This window comes from Dermochelys coriacea, chromosome 8 (assembly GCF_009764565.3).
Source record: "Dermochelys coriacea isolate rDerCor1 chromosome 8, rDerCor1.pri.v4, whole genome shotgun sequence".
NCBI classification, from domain to species: domain Eukaryota; kingdom Metazoa; phylum Chordata; order Testudines; family Dermochelyidae; genus Dermochelys; species Dermochelys coriacea.
Window position 1 is genome coordinate 78,367,277 of NC_050075.1, and position 19,939 is coordinate 78,387,215.

The following is a 19,939-nucleotide window of genomic DNA, read 5'->3' on the forward strand; positions in this document are numbered from 1 at the left end:
CTGCTTGTTTACATTTAACATTTTCAAGGTTCTTAGTAGTCATGCTAGACCTTTTTTTTTTTTTTAAATGAAAGATCCTGGAGAATAAGGAGGTAGTTTGTGAGAGATCATTTATGCTGTGCTGGCTCTCCTGAGACATTAAAAGTTATTTAGACAGATTCTAAAGTTGAGACTCAAATTGCTAGTTTTCCCAAACTTTGCCACTTTTTTACTTCAATTACGTACACTAACTGAACTTGGTATAAAATAATAAAACTGGTTCTGTTTGCTAATTTTCAGGGATGACTAGCACAGAGTCCTTTTCTGGCGTGGGGGTGTGCCAACATTTGTTATATAGATATCTGTAGTATTTTTGTTTTGGCTAGTAACGTTTACAAGACATCCATTTATATCCTCTAGTTTTCTACTTTAAGAAAATCTAGCTCTTAATTGCAACATAGCTACTTCGCATTTGTCTTGCATCCATAAGTCTCAAACATCCACAGAGGTAGGCAAGTATCACTAGCCCCACTTTTACCACTAGAGAAAGGTTGTGACTTGTCCATCCTAACACTGAGTCAGTAGCAGAGGTGACAATGGAACCCAGGGTTCCAATATGATTTCCTATCCACTTAGCCATGCTTCCCTTTGGCTCTCGCCTCCAACAGGTGCCCAGTCTTTCAGGGAACGTTGACATGGACATCATCCCTATTCTTTTAGTAATGAATAGGGCCCTACCAAATTCATGGTCCATTCTGGTCAATTTCACAGCCAGAAAGTTTTAAAATTGGTCAAATTCATGATTTCAGATGTTTATAGCTGAAATTTCATGGTCTTGTAACTATGGGAGTACTGACCCAAAATGGGATTATATGGGGTTGCAAAGTTGTTGTAGAAGGGGTCCCAAGATTTCCACCCTCACTTCTAAGCTGCCTTCAGAGCTCCCTCCAGTTAGAGGAGGTTCCTGGAGATGGAGGTGGGTAGGATCTCCCCCATGCTGCTGGGAGTACCCCATCCATGGGTTCCTAGCTGCTAGCCCATGCCAGGGACAGATTAAGGCAGCCGCCCTCCCCCCCCAAAAAATGGGCACCTAAGCCCCAGGGTGGAAGCCCTGACCAGGTCACTCCAAACCCACGCTGCCCCGGGGGGTGGGGGGGAAGCCTCAAGCTCAGCACCTAGAGCCACGGCAGTGAGAAAACTATGTGTGCGGGGTGGGGAATGGAAGCCCAGCTCCCAGGCTGCTACAGTGCAAAAGTGAGGATGTACCACCCTCATTTCTGTGCTGCCTCTGGAGGTGGGTCTAATCTCCCTACAAGGAGCAGCCATAGAGGGGAAGGACAACTCCTGTCCCTCCCCAGCGTGTCCAGACTAGCAGCTAGGAGCCCGTTGCTCCAAACAGCAGGGGAGATCAGATTTCATGGGGAAGGGTTGATTTTACAGTCTGACATCTTTTTCATGGCCATGAAATTGGTAGTACTCTAGTAATGAATGGTTTTCATCTCTGGGACAATGAGACCCTTCATTCTACTTGAGAACTACGAAATTTAATTTTTTGTTCTCTTGAAAGTCAGAGGTTGTGCTTTGGGAAGGGGCTGGTCTAAGGACCTTCAAGACCACCACAATCCAGTGGAATTTCTGGTCTTGTGTAGATTAGGGTCTTTCACCTGTTTCATGAATAAGACCTCAGTCCAAAGCTGTTGCTAACTCTGCCAGAATTGTGTAAGGGAGCCGGTTGGCCTTTCATGTACACAATTTTGAAATATTACAGATAAGATGAACCTAAACTCTGCAGCAAGGCCCACCAGTTCTTCTTAGTAAGTCAAGAAATGCGTTGATTAAATATGAAGGTGTGTTAAAAAATAAGTTTCCTGATTGAAATATTCAATTTTACACTGTCTCTAAACTTTCAGTATGCTTCAAACTTTTGTAGTGACGAGGCATAACTACACTGCATAAGTTGTTAAGCAAGTTGAAGGTTTTGGCAACTGATTTGCAAAGAGGTGGGTGTTTGGGCACTCACGAACTAGACATTTCTGTTAAAATGAGGAGCAGTGTTTGTCTGATAGTAGTCATTAGCTCAGAGAGAAAAATTGCCCTCATTTATCTTAAGGATTGTTAACTAGTATTCATTTTCTGTGTTTGGGAGGCTTTCAAAAGCTAGAATTTAAACTTAAAGTAAAGCTTAGATTCTGCAGCAGAATTCTGCTACAAAGGGTTGATTGGCAAATTCCTATGAATACAGATGGCCATGAACACAGGAACACCACCAGACAACAATGCCTTTTGACCATCTGACCTTTACATTCTTAGCTCTCATCGAGAGCCTGACTTCTCTGCCCCCCACATCCCTGGGTGAGGTTTGAATGAGAGTGGTTTTTGTCACCAGATTTAGCCTGATGCCTAAATTCCATGTTAGGAATTATGCAGAAATGGACTTTTGTTGGCTCTTTTACAGAGCAGTAATTCATAATGGCCCTTGGAACAAGGTTCTCCTACTACTTCCTTGTATTCTACTGATTCCTGTGAATTTTTTGTCTCCTGGGAAGACTAGGGTCATTTTGACAACATGCATAATCTATAATCTGTTTTAATGACCTGCTCCAAAAAGAGTACAATGTATGATTAATCAGTTACCTTAGTTTTGTCTATGTTACAGTATCTTCAAATTAAGATTAATTATTGCTGTCATACAAAAAAGGATTTCAAATGTAAGTGTGGAAAAAAAATATAAAAAAGAATTAGAAAGAACCTGATTTAGAATTCCAATTTCATAAAAGGCAGTGTCAGTCAAATTTGGTTGTGAAGAGATGGTTTGATGATGAATTATTTTACCAGATTATACATTTTGTAACTGGAAATTCTCAATGCGCACTCTCTCTCTCTCTCAAGTATTATTTATTAGTGACTTCTCTTGTTAGAGTTCAGAATTCTTATTCCCAGTACTTTAAAAAAAAAATTTTGTCAAGGTCTTTAAACCAGTGGGTGCAATAGACAGGCAAATGCCACAACAATTTTTGATTTCAGAAGTTATAATTTTTTTATTTTTTTATAAAATGTTGCTATCAGAGTATCTGGATACTTAAAGATGAATGCTTATTAGCTGACTAATGTATCTCAACAATCCATTTTATGTTTTTAAAAATAACCATAAGATTATAAGCTATGTTCAAGTTAGCTATCAGTCTAAACAAGATCATGCCAGGTCAGCATCTGGATAGAAAACTTAGTTCACTTACAGATTCTATGGTAGTTTTCCTCATTTAGATGTAAGCTGTGTCAGAGGCCCTGTTACACTGGCAAGTTTCTGTGCAATAAAGCCCCTTTCTACACAGTTACTCCTGTAACACTGTTGCTGCACACAGGCAATCCGCATGGGGCCATGGCGGAAGCCACAGTCTTGGAGAAGACCCTCCCTTGATTCCCTGCTCACCCTCAACAGTGAGATAGCTTCCATAATGATCACATCCTGTGGTAAGGAATGATCATCAGTCCCCCCCCCCCCTCATAGTACTGGCTCTCCAAGAGCCAAATGCCTAGTGTACAGCAGGGTTCAGGAAGAGTGATTTGCCCTGCCCCTGGGGGCTACTCACCATTTTGGGGCTCATCTGTGCTTGCCTGGGGTCAGACAGTTGTGAGTACGGGCTGCGTTTTAAATCACTGAATCAATATGTGTGTGTGTGTGTGTGTGTGTGTGTGTGTTGCGGACAATACTACTTCTGTAAAATATTGCGTTTTTAAACTTCAGAGATGACCTTGGGAGCCGAGCCTCCCTCTTAGTCAGCGTCTGAACAGCTGTGCAGAATTAGAAAGCGGCCAAGAAGAACTAAGGAGGACTTTCTATGTGATATGTTGTGCTCCACAACTGAGAAACAGAAATTGGAGTGGCAGGACAGCAAGAAGAGGGACTGAAAGGAGAACACAGCATGCCAGAACGAAGCCACGGAGTGGCTCAAATGTTATGGAGCACTAAGCAGACGTGCTAAGCAGACTAGCCCTGCAAACTGAGCAGCTCCATGCCTGCCTTCCCCTACAGCCGCTGTCACAAAACTCTTTCCCATGCTCCCTCCCCCAGATACCACCAACACACTCTTATGAACCTCTTGGCTCCAGTCTATACCCACGGCATTCCACTCTTCCCCCCACCTCACAGTCCAGCACTGCAGACTCCCAGTACCCCTGCACTCAACATCCATCCCTCTGCAGTTTGGCCCTGCTGAACTACAGTACCTGCTGCATTGTACTGTAAAGGAGAAGGTTGGATATGATCCCTGGACATACATAAATCTTCAGCTGTTCTGGGACTCCATCTCTTCCGGAGACCTTCTTTTCCCCCATTCCCCTCACTGCTCCTGATTTTTGGATTCTCTCCTTCAGTTGTTCTTTTTTTAATAAAAGACTTGTATTGGTTTGAAAGCAGTCTTTATTCCATTAATTGATAGCAAACAGAGCCCTGCAAAGCAACAGATAGTTATGTTAAATCTTCATATTGCATCGTCTGCACCAATCAGAACTACCTCCTAGCATTACAAGCACTGCACTGCACTCCTGAGCATAGCAACAAGTGTTATTGGCTTTCAGCGTCAAATTACTTTCATCTTCAAGGCATCCCTAATCCTTATGGCCCTCCACTGCACCCCCTGGTCTCTGGCTGTTCTCAGCCTCCAGGCACTGAGCCTCTGAGGTCCAGCCCTGAGTGAAGCTTTCACCTTTCCCTTCACAAATATTATGGAGCGTAAAGCACGCTGCTATAAGCATAGAAATATTGTCATCTGACAGGTCCAGCTTGCCGTAGAGACAGCGCCAGCCAAAAGCACACTCAGTCATTCTGCACTTGCTCAGCCTGCTGTTGAACCGCTCCTTGCTGCCGTCAAATTGCCCCCTGTATGGCTTCATAAACCATGGCATTATGGCATAAGCAGGGTCTCCCAAGATCACAATGGGCATTTCTGCTTCCCCTACAGTGATCTTCTGGTCAATGAAGAAAGTCCCTGCTTGCACCTTCCTGAACATGCCAGTGTTCCAAAAGATGCATGCGGCACGCACCTTTCCGGACCAGCCTGCGTTAAGGTCTGCGAAACACCCATGGTGATCCACAAGCGCCTGTAGAACCATTGAGAAATATCCCTTGCGATTAACATAGTTGGGGGCTAATCACATCAGCCACACTATCAGAGGCTTGTTCACCTGTGCATCTACCAATGTGATATGCCATCATGTGCCAGCAATGCCCCTCTGCCATGTACATTGGCCAAACTGGACAGTCTCTACGTAAAAGAATGAATGGACACAAATCAGACGTCAAGAATTAGAACATTCAAAAACCAGTTGGAGAACACTTCAATCTCTCTGGTCACTCGATCACAGACCTAAGAGTGGCTATCCTTCAACAAAAAAGCTTCAAAAACAGACTCCAAGGAGAGACTGCTGAATTGGAATTAATTTGCAAACTGGATACAATTAACTTAGGCTTGAATAGAGACTGGGAATGGATGAGTCATTACACACAGTAAAACTATTTCCCCATGGTATTTCTCCCTCCCACCCCACCCCCCACTGTTCCTCTGATATTCTTGTTAACTGCTGGAATTAGCCTACCTTGCTTGTCACCATGAAAGGTTTTCCTCCTTCCTCCCCCCTGCTGCTGGTGATGGCTTATCTTAAGTGATCGCTCTCCTTACAGTGTGTATGATAAACCCATTGTTTCATGTTCTGTGTGTGTGTGTGTGTGTGTGTATATAAATCTCTCCTCTGTTTTTTCCACCAAATGCATCCGATGAAGTGAGCTGTAGCTCACGAAAGCTTATGCTCTAATAAATTTGTTAGTCTCTAAGGTGCCACGGGTACTCCTTTTTTTTGCGAATACAGACTAACACGGCTGCTACTGAAACCTGTCAAAGTAGCATACTTTGAGATTGTTAATCTACAAAATTATGAAAGAAATGTTGTTTGACCTATATTCAAGAAAGAGGTTCAGAAGCTAAGCTGCAAATCCATCCTTAAGCCAACTTTGTAATGCTTATTTTGAGACATCTGTAACACTGTGCACAAATTTACTTTGTGGCCACTGTTAATTCAGCAGAAGTAGTAATAAATTAAAAATGAATATCATACAGGGATGACTATTTGAATGAAGAAAAACTAAGTTAATTACAAGCTCAGAATCAAGCCAACAAACGTTAAGAAATTCATATATAACCTGTGCACTTTACATCAAACCTTATGCAGTTCTGCTGTGAAAAGTGGATTATATGGGTCCTTCATTGTCACACACACTTTACTTAAAAAATAACATTCTCTGTTTACAACTGCCAGCCTTCAGTAGGTTAGCCCAGGTGTAACATATTTGAACTTGAACTGAAAAGCAGTTGTGTTTCACACTTATCACTGACGGGCATCATTTGGCCTACAGAACCTTTAGTTATGATGCATGAGATTTAAAGATGGAAGGCAGACAGCTTGACTGAGCCCAAAAGAGCTCTAGAAATATGTATTAGAAACAGAGTTGTTTATATTCAACAGAATTTATAGTTCATTGTATCTTAGCAGTGTTGTGAAAACAGAAAGCAGTATAAGCTTGTGTCATTGGAGAGAAAAGATGTTTAAAATACTGTTTTTACAGAGTTCTTAAAGTAAAAATGTAGTTTCAAATAGTTTTTAGATTCTTAAACCTGTTGAGGGCTTGTCTTCATTACTATGCTACATGGGTGGAGCACTTTCCCATCAACATAATTACTCCGTCCCAACAAGAGATGGGAGCTGTGTCATCGGGAAAGCATCTCTGGCATACATTTTAAACAAGTATGATGAAAGGAATGTGTTAAAGGACAAAGGAGCGATCTTTTTGCAAAATGAAACAATTTTAATAATTAACCAGTTAAGTAATTAAAAATGGGTTATTAGTAAGATGACTTTGCTTAAAAAGTATCTTTAAATTATCCATGTAGCACTGAATTTTCCCAAAGATAATTAAGTAGATGTAAAAATAAACTAGTAGTCTGAACTTAATAAATAGAAAATATTTCTTCTATTGCAGCTCTATGCGGGTGCTATTCTTGAAGTGTGTGGATGAAAATTGGGAAGGTTCCCTCAAGTTCAGGGTAAGTAAAGGTACCACTAAATTTTCTGTCAAATATATATAAAAATTTGATCATTCAGCTATGACACTATTTAAATAGTATTTTTTCTTAAAGCAAGTTGTGAATTTAATAGGAAAGGGATAAAAATTGAGTCCCATAGACTCTAGACTACTGGAATTAAGGCACAATAACTTTGTTTTGTTACATGAAGCTTGCTGGCCATTTTATAGACTATTCTTAACCCAAATCCTGATGTAACTGCCTCTTCTCTCAGTGGATAAGATGACTAGCATGGCTGGAATACAGTAGTGTAAAAGGGAAAACGTGTCAGTGTGAGTGTTTCAGGGTTAAATCTATAAAGAACTTCAATATGGAAATGTTTATAAAGTGGAGAGGATTTAAATGGCTGCAACCCTTTCATCTATTTAGTAAGTTCTTAATTTGTTTTATTTAGATGCGTTTTAGAAGTACCTATCCTAAGCTTTAGTCTTTCTGCTATGGACTTTTATCCTGATGGACCTATCCTTTCTAATCAGTCTTCCGAAAACATCATCTATTATAGGCAGGGCTGATAGCATTGTCCATAAAGTTTGCTCTGAATTTCATTTGCTGTTCATAATGTGAAAATGTTATACAACTGTGTCAAACTTGGAGTGACATTTTTCATGCCAAAAAACAGGTTAGCCATTTTAGAGAATGAGACCTGGCCAAAATAAATTTTGCCCATGTTAAAATTTTTCTTTGAAATGCTCTAGCACCATCCTACTTTGGAGAGGAACTTGAAACTTGCAGAGGTGCAACCTTTCTGTAAAGGATATGCTTTTTGCTATCCCCAAGGAAGTCTGGCCAAATTTGGCCAACCTATAAGGCTTTGAGAAATTGCTGTTTAGACTTGCACGCTACAGTCTTCAGCATTAGTAACAATCTCTGCAGATTCTGATCCTCACTGCACAAGCTTGAAGACTCTCTCAGTTCCTACATGTGACTTGTACCATCCCTACACACCAACAGTGCATGCACCAGACTCTCTCAGGTCCTAGTGCTGGCCTGACTCTACATACACAAACCCCCCAGAGTAACTCAGCTCCCGGGTTGCAGAAGCTCACTAGGACTTGCCCTATGTTATATCAGAGGGATAAATACAGGAGAGGGAGAGGAATTATTTAAGCTCAGCACCAATGTGGACACAAGAACAAATGGGTATAAACTGGCCACCAGGAAGTTTAGACTTGAAATTAGACGAAGGTTTCTAACCATCAGAGGAGTGAAGTTTTGGAATAGCCTTCCAAGGGAAGCAGTGGGGGCAAAAGATCTATCTGGTTTTAAGATTCTACTTGATAAGTTTATGGAGGAGATGGTATGATGGGATAATGTGATTTTGGTAAGTAATTGATCTTTAAATATTCAGGGTAAATAGGACTAATCCCCTGAGATGGGATATTAGATGGATGGGATCTGAGTTACCCAGGAAAGAATTTTCTGTAGTATCTGGCTGGTGAATCTTGCCCATGTGCTCAGGGTTTAGCTGATCGCCATATTTGGGGTCGGGAAGGAATTTTCCTCCAGGGCAGATTGGAGAGGCCCTGGAGGTTTTTAGTCTTGCTCTGTAGCATGGGTCACTTGAGGGAGGCTTCTCTGCTCCTTGAAGTCTTTAAACCACGATTTGAGGACTTCAATAGCTCAGACATAGGTGAGGTTTTTTTGTAGGAGTGGGTGGGTGAGATTCTGTGGCCTGCGCTGTGCAGGAGGTCGGACTAGATGATCAGAATGGTCCCTTCTGACCTTAGTATCTATGAATCTATGTTCTGCTTCCAGCTGGGATGCCTGGGCACTGGAACTGAGAGCAAGGAGCACTTGAGGTACTAAAAAGGGGTCTAAAGAGCACAGGCAATGTGGAGGAGGAAGATGCCCGACTTAAATAAAAGCTTGAAGAGGAGGTAGATTATTGGGAAGGGGAGACTGGGACTGGGACAGCATGGAATGAGGGAGGGAATGTAAGAGGAGACAGATTGCATAAGGAGCTAGAGGAGGGGGACTGGGAGTCTGTGGAGATGGGATGGAGGGGCAGATCAGGTGGGAGGGGAGGTACGAGCTGGGCTAGGAGGCTGGGACAGATTGGAGGGGATGTGTTTGAAGACTCTGTTCCCACTAGAACACGCTCCTGCTCCAAAAGCCTAGAATGGAACCCGGTGACGAAAGTTTCACTATTCCTCTGTTGTCAGCAAATATCTGTGAAACTACTGGCAAAGTGGGTATCTCATCCCCCTCTAGTGCTGGTCCACATGTAGGATGTTGCTATCAGTACTCACTTAGCTGCGATCCCAAATGTTTGAGGCAGATCTAAAGGTTCCAACCCTGCTGATGACCTCATATGGGTGTCAATACAATGACATGTTAGAATTGTGTTTTCAGTTGACTTTCTTAAAAAGCTAGGAAATTACACACAACTACATTAAAAGAATGTCAAGGTTGCCAAGTCAAGCACTTAGGCTAGGAAATACCAGAACTAACGTTGCATTAATGTCTGAGCAGTATTAACTCAGTCCCTTGTATATATGCATTATGATCTAATTATATGATCACATCAGAATAATTTTCCACAGGACCCCTGCCTGATTCAGTGCACAAGATGGTCCAGCTCAGGGGATGAATCAGGGTTGGGTGGTGAAAGAGGCAGTAGAACCCCTTCATTTGTAATGGTAGAAAAGTGCATAGTGACTGAGAAAAGGGAACTGCAGCAAGAGAAAGGAAGATCTCATGGTTAAGGCAGTTGAATGCTGCCATGGACAACTGGATCCTATCCCTGCTTCTGCTGTAGAGTTCCTATATCACTTAATCTAGACTTTTCACAGATGGTAACTAATTATGTTCCTCACTTTCTTGGTGTCTGATGCAAGACCCTAAGATCTGATTTGCACAAGTGCTGATCACTTAAGATGCAACTGATGTTGATAGGAGCTGTTCTTTGAAGTGCTGTGTAAGACTAAGTATTCTGAAAAATCATGATCTTGGTATCTAAAATGGGCAACCATAATTGGACACACTTTTGTTCTGCTTCAGCTCCTTATCAGTAAAATGAGAATTTTCCCCCTTGTCCCATTACAAGTCAGCTGCACTTCAGACTGTTTAGTCCTTCAGGTGAACCTGTCTGGTGATACGTTTCACTACTTTAACTCCTCTCTGGACAGAACCATGTGATCCTACCTACTTGAGACTGCATCTCTGGGGATGCACCCATTTACAAATTGTTATAGACAAACAGGCCTGACTGTATTTGGCGCCTGCATGCCCTCTTTCTCCAGGAGCCTGTGGCTGATTAAAGTCCTAGTTTCTTCAAAACAAAGCACTACTTACTCATCAAGCAAAGCTATACAAACAAAAAGCCTGTCTGCCTTGGTCTTAGCTCCATTCTTTCCTTGCAAGATTTGGGGAAGTAAGTTCCATTAAGCCCAGACCCCTTGCTCCTGGCCTGGAGGAGACTGTGGCTTATTCTCAGTCAGACTTCTGCCCAGCTACTACTGCCTGTTCACCCCTTTTCCTCACTAGGCTGGGTTTTTACTAGCTTAGTGCCCCTTTGACACTAGCCTTGGGCCAGGGAAAAACTAACCTACTAGCCTGGTTGGTGCACTTTTCCCAATTAGTAGAGCGCTCATTGTTTCCCCTGGTGACCTTCCTTGATACGATTGTACCTGAATGACATGAAGTGCATAGGATTATTAAATACTGGTAACTCCATTCTTCACATATCCCCATTTAACAAGGATGTCAAAGATATAGTATGAGTGCTTCACAAACTAAGCGATGAGCACCATAGAAAAGCCCCAGATGAAATCATTCTGTCTTCAGAGCAGGGTTTGAATAGTGTGCAATAATTAAGGCATGGAGCCACACACTAAACAATGAGGATAAAAGAAAATCTTAGAAATGAAGGGCTAGAAGGAACCTTGAAGGTATCAAGTCAGCTACTCATTAACTGAGCACTATCCATCAAAGCACATATGCACCAGGGGGCCAAATTAAGCCTGTACAGATATAAAATTGCCTTTGTTCTATCAACTTATCTTAAAATAGTAGTGTACATACTGTTCCAAGCACACTTCTTCCTCACTCCACCCTCTAATGAAAAGCCCAGGCTCCTTCTCATGAGACTTCATCTTCAGTTAAAACCAACTTCAACATCCCGTTTCTTTAGTCCCCTACAACTTGTACCCATTTTGGGAAATAATGGTGAACATACAGGAAGACATTCCATAGAGGGGCTGGGGATAATTATCCTGAAAGAGAACTAATTAAAAATCAGCTTTCAAAGTGGTAGCTGTGTTAGTCTGTATTAAAATCAGTTTTTCATTCAGGATCTCTACAATCTAATTTCCTGGAAGCTGGCTCACATTTGTAATAGAGTCCTTTCTCTTAATCCTTGTTTTTTCAAAACAAGTTCATAAATTTCTTTAACTCTACTAAATTTAGCTTGCTTTTTAAAATGATTGAAGGTATGCCTACATTGCAATCACCAGATTGGTATGCCTACATGAAGGAGCAATCACGAGTCAACTTTAATCTAGCTAGCTGCAATACTAGAGCAGTAAAATCTTGGCAAAACATGCTTCAGCATGAGCTAGTCATGCAAGTAATCACCCAGGGTTTCAGGTTGGTTTGTACAGCCCATGCAGGAGCATACCTTGTTGTAGCTTCAGTGCTCCAGGTACACAAGCTAGGTAAATTTAAAGCTAACTCCAGTATGTCTGGTATTGTGCAGTGACTTCAGTATAGACATATCATGACTGAAGCTTGGGAGCTTGCCAGTAAATACTCGCATTTGTCTGGCAACTCTTCTTTTGTACAATGGTAATAGAGGAAAGATAGACAAACCTTTACAGGTACATAATTTTCTCTTAGTCATGAACTTCCATATAGTTACAAGATCTAAAGGCATCATAACTGGTGTCTTCAAACCAGTTTTGATACAACCAGTATTCAACTTGTTCCCACATACTGTAAAATATTTAGAAGCACAATGGAGTAATTTACTTAATTTGAATTTATTCTCAAGTATTGGTACCTTAAGTTGTTTAGTATACATGCCCATTAATTTTGGCAGGAAGTAAAGATTATCATTTTTATCTTGAGATTCCACCTTACATTTTAACATTTTGGGAATCTTAAATTTATCTAAGGGTTCTATACATTTCCAGTTGTCACTTGACTGTTGGTTACAGAAGTGAGGTTGCCTGAAGGTCCTACTGCTGCTTCTGAAGCTTCAGGAGTGCTGGTATTTTTAGGTTATATTGAACTGTGTAACCTGTCATTGCCAATGCTCTCATTACAAATGCTCACTTCAGTTTGATTCCTGTCTGATGGCTCCCTCTAGGATTTTTTTTTCTTGTAGAGTATACACAAGATGGCAGCACTAATTGCTGGATTGTGAATGTATTAGAATTACGTAAATTACTGTTTACTTCTGTAGATGACCAAGTTCTTTATTTAAGTACTTATAAAACATTGATTTAAATTTTATCACTTGGCTTACAATTAAATCTGATGGCACAGTACCTCTGTCTTGTTTTTCTATTTGGCCAGAGATGATCTTCACCATACAGAGCTCTAGTTTTAAAGTTCTTGTTTGTGAAAAAGTTACACAATAAGGAGAGGAACCATTATTTAGCCACTGGTAGAAAAGAATAATAGATTATCTAGTACTAATACATCAAATGGAACTCTCAGTAAATTTCAATTGCTGTTTTTAATTTAGGAAAAGGTCAATATTCAAGAAATGTTTTTTAAAATCTGTCTCGCTAGATTAAGCTCAAAAATGTAGTCAATGGATATTAAGCACGTAAGAGTATGAGAGACTCTGAAATATCTTTAGTCCTAGCAAGTTATTCAGTTTGGAAAACTGGTTGCTTACTGACTAAACACTATATTTAAAAAAAAAAAAAAAAAAACCACCACTTCCAGAAACATTTTAAATAAGTCTTTGTACATACTTCCAGAGTCACACGTTATCTGTCATATAAACAGCTTTAGGTATACAGAAAAATATTTTTCTGCCAATATCTGTTCAGGGGTACTAGCAAAATGCTGGTGAACGTTCCTCAAAATTGTTCTGTTATGGACACAAGCACACTGTACTCAATTTGTACTAAGTGAGATTGGACTTCTACTCTACTACTAAAATTCTACTCTAAATATTAAACCTTTTCTGTTTTAAATTTTTTTAAATTTAATCATTTAAATGTATTAATTCACAGTAGAAAGCCAGAAAATGTATTCCCATTTGGCTGACTAGTCTAATTATTCTTGCATCTGAACACAAACTTTTAAATTAACCAATCACTGAAGGTAATCAGTTTACCTTAAGGTAGAACTTCAGTAGTTGCCCTATTTTGTTCATGAAGGAGATAAAATTGTGATATTTAATGTATTAACATTCTTTCCATTGTTCTAATAAAGACATTCATTGAATGTTGCTGCTTTCCCAATGCATTCAGTTGATCAGCAGGAGAACAGCCAGCTCACCTCCTTATGAGACTGGTTTTAATCAGGCAATTGTCACACTCCCAGCAAATCTGTTATACAGAAATCTTAACCAAATTCTTAAATATTGGAAATGTCTAATTTTTCACAAAATCCCATTGATTAAGACTTGCATCTTGCAGTTATTTACTAAAATCCCTTCTATTTTCAGTGTGGCCTTTGTTCCAAAACACTGCCCCTAAATACTCACTGCCCTTTATCCCAGTCTTCCTTAGCCAGATTATTATTCAGATAAAATAAACATCTGCAGTAGGAATGGTCAAAAACAGTGCTCTTCAAATCAGAAATGTAACAGATTTTTTAGTCATGCTGAGTGGGAAACTGCAAATGCACAACCTGTATCTTTTTTGTGAACAATCACATTCCTCATTCCAGATATCTTGAATTGGTTTTTGAAAACTTTAGTTCTTTGTAATCTATCAAATTGCTATTGTGAAGTACTTGTTCTTCATAGAAATTTATAGTCCTCAATATGCCATCCATATTAATAAACTACTACTATTTCTCCAGAGTTGAGGTCTCACAAGGAAAATGATTGAGCCTGTTAAAGTCTAGATGTGCACTTCATCTTTTGTAATTTAGTCTTCATAAAATATGGGTCATCATGGAGATTTTGAAGCAGGACCATGTTATGTTCCTTCCTGCCCCCCAAAATTATATATTTACAGAAATGTCCTTGCTGGAGGAAATTCTGCATACTTTCCTATTCAGAATGATTTATATATATTACCAGTCAACCCTTTACTCAACAATTCATTGTATCTTACCTTTATAAATGAGGCTCAAATGTCCAAACATAATAGGATGAAGTTTTATTTTTACTCTTCTGTGCAATATCACTTCTTGAATGTTCCCTTTGAAAACTAAAGGCTTAATGTTCCTTATGTGATAAGTTGAATGAAATCTTTAGTTCATTAGTCTTGGTAGATCCCCTTACTTCTGTACTAATTTTCTGTCTTTTGTGACCTTGCTGACTAGAAAATTAAGTTCTTGTTTCTAATGTTGTTGTTCACCTGAATGTTTTTATTTTACTGTCAAACCTACTGCCACTAGTACTAATTTCATGCCCAATTCTGCCCTCCCCCCATGTTTAGTATCTCTGATTTCAGTCCAGTGTTGTGTGTGTACACATTTTTTGAAAATAATTCCTATTTCCTATATTTACCACAATATATACAGTACAGTTGTTGCTAGTAACCAGTCTGTTAGGTGTACTTGAGGGTGTATGAAGTCCTCTTATACATTAGTATACTCTAAATGAATTATTCTTGTATATAGTTTGAAGTTGCACAAATCCTGATGTTACTACTTTAATGAAGCTTAACCTCTCAAAGAAAAGTTGTAGTGAATATACCACTAGTTATCAGAGTGATTTAGAAACGTTGCTTTTTTCACTATTCCCATGGCAAAACGGTACTGTTGTCTCAATGAAAGCTGTTGCATCAGATACCATACTTCCTAGTAGGAAATCCCGTCTTGTAACACTTAGATAGGAATTGTATTTGTCAATTTAAATGCATTAGCAATTTTTAAATCTTTTTTTAATTACCTTATACCAGCATTGAAAGATCTTCCTCCTTTTCCATGTATGTAAATCCAGAGTTTTTATGATGTTGCTTTCAGAAGATGTCAAGAGATGCTGGGATTAAAACATGTAGAGATCTGGCACCTCTCCTATAACTGTCAACTGCAGTGGAAACAGGATCCTGTAATAGTTTCTTGTGAGGCATTCCTGTAAAGGGAAAGGCCAGCTGTAGACATGGTCTCAATCATGGCTTCATTCTCGGACTGGCAAGATGCATTGGTCTGAAGAGACACCCCTGGTATCTTGGAAGAAAATGGGCCAGATGGTTTCTAAAGGATGGAACAGAAAGGGGAGGATCTGAATTTGACTGAGTTGGGAGTCCTGGGAAATTCTCAAACCTGCTGCCTCAAAGTCAGACTGAACAGAAGGATTTCTGCCTTTTCAGTAGAAGTTTAGGTTTTCCCTGTGTGTGTGAGATGGCTAGGAGACATCCCTTCCCCCTCCATTCACAAAACTGAATGCACTGTCAACTAGGTTCAAACTAACGTTCTTGCACATTCGCACCTTGTACTAGCACTAGACTGCCCTCAACAATACAATATAAATCTCCTTGAGATTCTCCTTCATACATGGAAGCCATGAGTGGCATTAGATGTGCTTCAGGTGTTTGGGGGGAAAAGGACAAGATGTATTCAAAGTAAAAATGTGGCTTTTTCCAAGTACGATTCATTCCACAACTGTTGTTGATTATGGATGAGTATTTAATGCTTGTAGCAGTACAGTTTGGAGCCTGAAGCACATTCATAATCAAAAAGTATATCTGCAAAAATTAAATCTCCAAATATCTGAGAGACCACATAGGAGAAAATTAGTTTGTGTTTTTTTCAAATAGTAAGTTTCAGTCGGTTTTCTTTGTTCTTTCCTCTAAACTTCAGCTTTTGTCAGGAGTGACAAACCCAAACTATTCAGGGGACTGCAAATCAAGGTGAGTAGCATTTTTTTTAAACATTTTAAATTCTGGCTTTTAAGAGGAATTAAACCTACTTGAAACCTGTCCTTTCACACAGTGTTTAGTACTTGCTTATCAAATAAGCCTGTATCCTATACAAACTGTTTATTTAAGAATAAGAATCCAGTTCAGGATGGATGCTAGGCACTGTTTTCAATGTTGGAGCAAATGCTGATAAAAAGTGTCAAGGTTTTTTTAAACTTAAAAGGTTTACAACCTTACTTAAGCCCTAGCAGGAAGGACTATATTTTCCTAAATTAAGTTTGGATTTTTAAATTAGCATAACCTCTTCCCCACCCCAAAAACACAAACACACACAAAAACTACTATGCTTAGATTTCCCAGTACAATTTGCATGGCCCAAATTAAATAAACTTTGCACTTTAGTGCTTCATGGTATTAAGTCATTGAGGGTTTTTTGGTTTAATTTTAATTCATTTTTATACCTGCATATAAAAAGTAATGCAATTTGAAATTGGTATTTCAGCAATTGAGGCATTTAATTTAAAGCTGATTTGTGAGGTGAAGGGGGGCAGAGGGGAGAGGTAGGAATGTGATTTCCTAACAGAAGATAACTAACCTTCTCTTTGTGCAGTATGTGCGTGGTTCTGATCCTGTACTAAAGTTGCTGGATGACAGTGGGAACATTGCTGAAGAGCTGAGCATCCTCAAATGGAATACAGATAGTGTAGAAGAATTCTTAAGTGAAAAACTAGAACGCATATAAATCTTGCTGCTGTCAGTCCTTTCCTCACATTTGATCCTGGTTATCTTCGGAGATAAAGTGTGCTACACCCAGCAAATCATTCCAGCTTCTACATTAAATTTTAAAATCATATTGTATAGTACTAAATATCTTAATTAAAATTGAAGCTTCAGCACAGCATACATCTGACAAGTTGGCAAGCTGAACAAATAGTTTGTGCTAGTACATATCAGCTCTTTTGTGTTTATAACAATGCATTTCATTAATGATAAACTCAGTTAATTATGCAAATTCCTGAGTTTGTTGTAATTTGACCAGTTTTTACAAACTTAAAACTAGTTGGCAGTTCCAAATAATTGAGATGATTACCATGCTTTTTGTACGTTGCTTTTCTGTGTACAGGAAGTCATAATCAAGTGTGAGATGTACTCTGCCTCCAAAAAGATTAGTTTGCTAGTCCTCACATTTTGTATTTCTCAGCTGTCCTTTTTATAGACATGTTATTTACAGTTTATAACAAATGCCTGGTTATGAGGGAAGAACTCATGATTTGGAGTGATTGTAAAACATGAAGTAGGTGCACATTAGTGAAGACTACATAGAAAACCTCTAAGGCATGTGTAAGTCTGATGTCACGTGTACTTTACACCAAGTGTTTTACTTTACTACTGTAGTTCTGAGTTATTAGAATATAAAGTGTTTTGAGATGGCAATAAATTACTCTCTCAAATCTCTTGGATATGTTTTTTATTTATTGAATTTATAAAGCTTGTTTCCTTTTTTAAAAGCATCTATTTTCCCTTTTTAATCAACTCATTACTGTGAGCAGAGGACAGATACCTGTACACACAGTATACTAAGGCTGAGACCCAGTGTGAATTGTCAGTTTTGCTAGTTGAGTGAATACATACAATAAAATATGGATAACTTATGAAACATGGACTGACTTAAATGTCAGCTTCAGTACAAGTTAAACAAATCTCTCCCCTTAACTTATTTTCAGATTTTTAAGGTTTTTGGATGGATGAGGTATGTCCTCATGCAACCTTAACTTCTACTCGACATAATTAAAAGAAAAAACAAACTTCCTAGTTTCTTAAATACATCTTTTTATCTCAGTGGATAGCTCAGAGTAAGGGAGAGAGCACTGCACCTGCCTGGAAAGCAAAGGGAGAAATTGTGCAAAATGCTGTATTAATCTTGTATGACGACGGTGGTGGATGGAATAGAAAGTTTGCTATCTTGCTATCTAGCAAGAGGAAGTGAGACAGAATCTGCTAAAATGAAGCATTTTTCAGATCAGCAGGCCTGGATAACTTGCATCCAACAGTCTTAAAAGGAGCTAGCTGTTGAGCTCTCTGAACCACTGACATTTGTTTTGAACAGTCGTGAAAAACTGGGGAAATTCTAAAGGCTTGGAGTACTGCCAGCATTTCAAATATTTGAAAAAGTTAAAAGGGATGACTGGGGGACCTATAGATTGGTTAAGCAATGGAAGAGTTAATTCAGGACTCAAAAATTAAAGGCTAAAATTATACGAATCATTCAATAGAGGCATTCAGACTATATGATCAGTAATCCCTTCTAGCCTTATCATTAAGGCTAAGGTTTTGTCACAGGTATTTTTAGTAAAAGTCCTGGAAGTCTGAGCCCCGCCACCTGGGGTTGAAGTCAGAGGTCACGTAAAATCACAGAATCAATGACCTGCATCATAGAACGTTAGCCTTAATTATAATTAAGACTAAGATTTTGTCAGATATTTTTAGTAAAAGTTAGAGACAGGTCATGGGCAATAAAGTAGTATTCATGGAAGCCTGTGATCTGTCTGACTTTTACTAAAAAAAAAAAACAAAAAAAAAACTGACAAAATGAAGATCTACGGGTCCCCACACTGCCCGCAGCGGGGCAGCTGCGCTGCAGCTAGGAGCTCTGGGGGCTCCCCCCCCAGGTTCAGTGTTGGAGCTCCAGGGTACCCTACAGCCCATGGCTGGGAGCTGTAGGGCCCCCTGCTGCCTGCAGCAGCTGGGGTTGCTTCTGTCTGGGAGTTGAGGGGTGCCCCTGCTGCCCACTGCAGTCAGGTGCTCTGGGGGCTACCAGAGGTGGCAGGGGTACCCACAGCTCCCCACAACTTTGGGCACCAGGGGGGACCCTGCAGCTCCCCAGCACCATAGGCTGAAGTCAGGGAGGTCACAAGAAGTCAGATTTTGTTACTTCTGTGACCTCCATGACTGAATCATAGTCTGTTTTATAATCCATGAACATGGTTTCATGGAAGGTAGGTCTTATCAAATCTGTCTTTTTACAAGATTATGGTACTGGTTGATTTTTTTCCAAGCATTTAATCTAGTACCACATGACAGATTAAAAACAAATAAACTTGCATTAGATGAAACTAACAGAGCACACATTAGATGGACTAAAAGCTGGCTCATTAACAGATCTCCACATGTAATTGTTAGCGGGTGACAAATGAGTTGGGTTATTTCTAGCAGGGCACCCTAGGAATCAGTTCTTGGTCCAAATACTGTTCTGTTGAAAAGTTACTATCTAAATGCAAAGTTTGCAGATGACAAAGATTGGTGGGGTAGCCTATAATAACAGGTCACAGTTAGTAATCTGGAGTGCGTGGTTAAGTGGTCACAATTCAACAAGATGCATTTTAATAGCCAAATGCAAGGTCTCACAACAAAGAATGCAGGCTATACCTCTATAGGGAGACTGTCTTGGAAAACAGTGTCTCTGAAGGACATAAGGCTCTTCACAAGTTAACTGTCAGTGTGAGCTTTCAGTGCAATTCTGTGGTAAAGAGGGGTAGTGTAATCCTTGGCTACATAGACAAGGGAATATCAAATAGTAGTAGGGAGTTAACTTGCCTCTGTACACAGCATTGGTAAGACTGCTTTTAGAATACTGTGTCCAGTTCTAGTATCCACACTTCAAGAAGTATGTGGAAATACTGGAGAGTTCAGAGGGCTACAAAAAATGATTCAGAGACTGGAAAACAAGCTTTGACATAAGGCTTAAGGAGCACAACCTATTCAGCTTTAAAGAAGCTTGAAAGGTGACTCAATCACTGCATGTAAGTCCATACACGTTGAAAAGAAGAGATG

General features: G+C 39.7%; 1 protein-coding gene across 2 annotated transcripts in view; it reads left to right on the plus strand.

The window, feature by feature from the left end:
* Window positions 1–17,554, plus strand: part of SELENOF (selenoprotein F) — a 34,599-nt gene extending 17,045 nt beyond the window's left edge. For both annotated transcript variants that reach the window (XM_043491407.1, XM_038414271.2), the window contains 3 exons: window positions 7,013–7,076; window positions 16,050–16,099; window positions 16,719–17,554. In XM_043491407.1, coding sequence (XP_043347342.1) covers window positions 7,013–7,076; window positions 16,050–16,099; window positions 16,719–16,850 — 246 coding nt within the window. In that variant the 3' untranslated portion in view covers window positions 16,851–17,554. The remainder of the gene's footprint in view (window positions 1–7,012; window positions 7,077–16,049; window positions 16,100–16,718) is intronic.
* The last annotated feature ends 2,385 nt before the right edge of the window (window positions 17,555–19,939 follow it).